The sequence below is a fragment of the Anneissia japonica genome, unplaced genomic scaffold (genome assembly GCF_011630105.1).
Source record: "Anneissia japonica isolate Jap-2015-1 unplaced genomic scaffold, ASM1163010v1 scaffold585_len4108843_cov191, whole genome shotgun sequence".
Classification (NCBI taxonomy): domain Eukaryota; kingdom Metazoa; phylum Echinodermata; class Crinoidea; order Comatulida; family Comatulidae; genus Anneissia; species Anneissia japonica.
In genome coordinates this window covers 2,158,454-2,163,739 of record NW_022716829.1, presented here as the reverse complement: position 1 = coordinate 2,163,739, position 5,286 = coordinate 2,158,454, and the positions used below count along the sequence as shown (strand labels likewise).

The 5,286-nt window shown below is 33.8% G+C and overlaps 1 protein-coding gene and 1 non-coding gene across 2 annotated transcripts in view; one reads left to right on the top strand and one right to left on the bottom strand.

Annotated features, from left to right (window-relative positions):
* Positions 1 to 5,286, top strand: part of LOC117109971 (protocadherin Fat 4-like) — a gene marked incomplete in the record, with an annotated part of 23,296 nt that overhangs the window by 4,279 nt on the left and 13,731 nt on the right. Inside the window, 4 exon segments of the mRNA XM_033252487.1 lie at positions 229 to 324; positions 1,541 to 1,664; positions 2,963 to 3,246; positions 4,852 to 4,980. Coding sequence (XP_033108378.1) covers positions 229 to 324; positions 1,541 to 1,664; positions 2,963 to 3,246; positions 4,852 to 4,980 — 633 coding nt within the window.
* Trnat-ugu lies at positions 3,450 to 3,522 on the bottom strand. The gene has a single exon. It is a non-coding gene; the product is annotated as a tRNA-Thr (tRNA).

Here is a 5,286-nt window from a genome sequence, read left to right as displayed (position 1 = left end):
ATACATATACGGTATATATATAAATATAAAATATAAAAATAAATATTTAACATTGTATCATGATATCTTATCATTTTTACGGTGACAATTTAAATTATTCTTTTAATATTTTACCCAAGTTGGTCAGTTATACCGTAATCTTATTGATCATAACAAATTAAATAAACTTTTCAAGGTGGTTGCATGTTGGATTGCTAATATTTATTATCAATCATTTATATACCATAGATTGTTGTGATAGTTACCGACCAAAGTGGCTTAAAAGACTACGCTGTAGTTCCAGTAACCATCTTGGATATAAATGACAACCTGCCAAAATTCACGGTAACATTTACGATAGAAAATATCAAGAGTATTAGCAATAGTAATAGTAATAGCAAAAGTAGCAATAGCAATAGTAACAATTGCAATATGAGCAATAGTAGTAATAATAGTGATTGATTGCACAAAGGTTTCCATGCTGGTGCATCTGCGCTTAAACTGTCTTTGTAGTTATGCATTGCGCGATGTGACATAGAATCAACCTTTCTATGGAATTGTGTATCTATTCAATTATCTAAAAAAAATATATAAAAAAATAAAAATGTTTGTGATATAAGGTGGTGGGGGTCGCAGGCGCCCCCTAAATCCGCCCCCTGACTGATTTTGCTATTAAAAACACCAAAGGATGTTTGACAAAAAAACACGGAAACGGTTAACGGGCAGGGGCGGATCCAGAATATTTCAAACAGTGGGAGGGGGAGGCACAGCAGTTTCGGAATAGACAAGTTGGTAACACATACCGGTGCTATAGCACTGATATGCATTGAAATTATAACAATTTAGCTTCAAAACGGATTGGAGGGGGAGAGATCACGTTTCCCCCGTTCCCTCTACTGGTTCCGCCCCTGATTAGATACAAATTTTTTCAATATTTTTTGTGTCTTTGGAAAATCAGTTATACAACACAGAACATTTTTTCCCCGGAGGCCTGACTTTAAGGTTGCATCATGGAGGCACGCGTACTCTGGCATCATGTAGCATAAAACAGTTAGTCTTATCAATAATAACATAACAGTTATAATCTATGATTTTATGAATGTCACTAAGAGGTTATTCACATTAAAATTCTCCTCCACCCAAAAGTTTAAACTAAAACAATTAACAATTTCTGTTTCAAAACTGGTAGGCCAAAGAGATCCTTTCACAGTCGTCTGTGTGGCCCAGCTTTTTAATTTGTTTACTAATTTAATTTTTGTAGTTATTTACAATATTGCCCGTTCTAATATCTAATGAATATTTTTATATTTATGTATAACTAATGAGTGTTCGTTGATGCGCTTTATTCGTATGTTGGTTAAAATAATAACTAGGCCTAATTATTTTATTTTTATTGATAGTTTCAATGGAAGGATTGATTGATTTGATTTAATAATAATAATAATAATATAACAACTCTATTAATATTAATTGGTATAACTTAATGAGTAGCAGGAGTATTTAAGTATCAGAAATATAAGAATACTACAAATAATACTGATGTAATTTATTCAAATAACAGGAGTCATTCAGATTTGAAGTAAGAGAAGACGCTAAAATACAAACAAGGATTGGTCAAGTCTACGCTACTGATGAGGATATTGGATTGACAAATTTTACAAACCGTGTGAAGTATAAGTTACTAGGTACGATGCATCAAGAAATAATACTCAGTGGCGTATCTAAATGTATTGAAATGGGCGAGCTGATGGGGGCGCTAAGGCTAAATATGATGGGTGATGATTCATTGAGGGAAGCTAGCGAGCAAAATATGATTAAATTAAATTAAATGATTTTTGATTTGTTTGCTTAGAATATTTTTGGGGTGGGGGCGACTAAGGGGCACAAGCTTATTTTGGAGGGGCCTGCACACCCCGTAAATACGCCACTGACTGTACTCGAAATTATAAAATATAATACGAAAACATGATTAAAAATATTTATTGTACTGATGGGGCGCTAAGGCTAAATGTGGTAGGTGATGATTAATTGATGGAAGCTAGCGAGAAAAATATGGTGAAATTAAATTAAATGATTTTTAATGTTTGTTTAGAATATTTTTGGGGTGGGGGCGACTGAGGGGCACAAGCTCCTGATGGAGGGGCGTGCACACTCCGTAAATACGCCACTGACTATACTCGAATATATAAAATACAATACAAAAAATTAAATTGTGCTGTAGCGTATTAAGCGTAATAAATTCAAGCTATTCATGTAAAAGCTATAAGTAGAGTACACATAAGTTGTTCCCTCTTTGTAACTAGAACGACACTTAAAGACGTTTCCCTGGTGTCTATATTGGCGTATAGTATATTATAATAATAGTTAATAGGCATCAATCAATCAATCAATCAACCAACCAACCAACCAACCAATCAATCAATCAGGCAATCAACCAACCAATCATTCTGCTTCCTATTGTCTGTTCACTCAACCACCTTATTTTTGTCTTTCCTAACCATGAATTGACCATTATTATGTGAATTTTTAAACAGTGCCATCAACGTCTGAATACTCACAACTTTTTACTGCGGGACATTAGAGTTAAGGTATACTCTCAACAGCCACTTGCTCCCTTTCAATTTTGTTTTCAAATAGGAAGGAACGCAGCTGTAAAATCGTTCAAATAGAGTTGATAATGTATCTATATTTTAAACACGATTAACATAATTTGTATCATTATTTATCAAATAAAGTGCACAACAGTCATTTCCTATTTGTATTTCCCTCTTTTCCGTTAATATGGTGGTGGTGTTGGGATGGGCTGTACTGTATACAGCTGTGGTGTATGGGAAGGGTAGTTACCGCTTTGTAACAGAAAGGAATAAGCGCTATGGAAATACTGAGTAACAAGTAACCAGTAAGTAATATAAGTTCCCAAAGACGACAATATGATAATCTTAATGTCTGACAAAACCATTATTTATATTTTTATTATTTCCAGAAAATTCATTATATTTTGAAATTAATGGTGATACTGGTGAGATAGAAACTAAAGATCAACTAGATCGGGAAATTATCGATTCATTTAATATTACTGTAGTAGCATCCAACGATATGCCGTATTATTTGAATATGACTTCTGACACAAAGACAGATGTATCAATTATCATAATTGATGTAAACGACAATGCACCCAAATTTGACAAAGAATCGTATGAAACCTTTTTTACAAACTTTGTCGAAGGAGCAGAGATCTTGACTATACATGCAGAAGATAGAGATCAAGTAAGTAAAATGACAATGACTATGTACAATCATATTAAATGTAATAATGATAATAATTATATTACTAATTATTATGAGGAAAATAGCAATGATTATATATATATATCATCAAAGGTACATATACAGTGTTTAAATAAGGACATGATGGAACATCGTAGGCTACCCTGCAGCTTTTCAATGAATAAAGTCTTTGTGTAATAAAATGCCTCCGACGGGATTCGAACCTGCGACCTCTCGCTGACAAGGCGAGCGTCATAACCACTAGACCACGAAGGCCTCATGGTTGAACAGGTCCAAATAACCGTCGGGAACATTGTATTACACAATGCTATGCCTCAAGAGGGCGTTCGGCCAGATAAATCTGGCAATACGACTAGTTCTACAGGGTAGCCTACGATGTTCCATCATGTCCTTATTTAAACACTGTATATGTACCTTTGATGATTTATATTATATTTATTCAACAGTGTTAACGGCTAACTCCCTTCAATATCATATATATATATATAGGCCTATATAATAATAATAATAATAATAATAATAATAATAATAATAATAATAATAATAATAATAATAATAATAATAATAATAATAATAATAAATAATAATAATAACAATGAGGGGCGGATCCAGAATTTGAAAGAGGGGGTTCATTTTCCCATAAACCCAAAAATGAAAGGGTGTTCGGGGGGTCCTCCCGCGGGAAAACTTTGATTCTTATATGGCCGGAAATGAGCTTTCCTGACTTCTGAGGTGTCTTTTAATGACCTTTAATTTCTTCAAAATTCAAGGTTTTACCCCTCTTAAAAACAGGTCAGGTGATTTTATCTCATTCTTAGGCCTATACCATAGAAAATAAATCAAGGATATAGTCAATATATTATTAGGCCTATATCATACCTACCAAGTCTCACGCATCCGGCGTGAACAAATCTTAAGCCACTCCTCTAAAATCTTGCGCTTTTCCACTAATCTCAAGCTTTATTTGATTAAACCCAAACTTTTCATCAAAATACTAGAAACCTTTGCAATTCTATATTTTATCAGGCCCAGATCATCCAAAATTCTATCGTTCCTATTAAAGCTACACATTTTTAAGGTTTAATTTCAGCACTTTCAGAGTCACCAGAGAGCATCTAAGCCCAAATTTTTCGGGGCAGCTGAACGGGACTTCGACTCACGTCAATTGGGTTTATTTCCTGTTAAATCTCTAGCTACCTCCAACATGGCATGTATTCTATTTTCCAACATTATTGAGTAGTTGGATACGTGTCTTTCTTCCACAGATCGATGAACTGATAGGCCTGAAGAACACACTTTCGTACTTAAATTATTACGACGTCGAACTAAAACAATGTTTTTAATTGTATTTAATTGAATGCTAGTTGGACTAAGCCTATTTTGTCCGATATGCTAACCTATGCCTAGGTAGGTTAGCATGCCTTTTGTAAGCCAGGACCCAGTAGTATTTTGTTACGTTTCTTCACAGAGGATTGGGGGGGGGGGAACACCCCTGGATCCGCCACTGACAATAGCAATAAACATAATAATAATTGATAATAACGATAAATGCTAACATTCAGCTTGTTTTGGTGTAATGATTAGGGATATAATGGCATGGTGGTCTATTCGTTAAGTGCAGTGGATTCAAGTCTTGAGTTCTTTACTATCAACAAAACAACAGGAGTTATAACAAATATAAAGGAGCTATCCTTGGAGATGGTTAATGAACTGGTGAGATTCAAATTAAAATTGTTTTTTATTTCCACACAAATTGTAAGAGGAACAAGAATGTACATCAATACGAGTTTTTTTGCGTTTTGGGTCCGCGCAAGGCGCTGACCCTAGAGCCTCACTGCTGTTCTTGTCCTTGTTACCGGAACCAGATATTAAAATTTTGTACAAATTAACATTCTAATTATAAATATAGTAAAGGCATATCTTTATAGTATTTATATTATATATAGAAAAATCCTGAAATTTTAAAATGTGTGTTATGATTGTTATTATATTTTTCCATATATATATATATATATATAT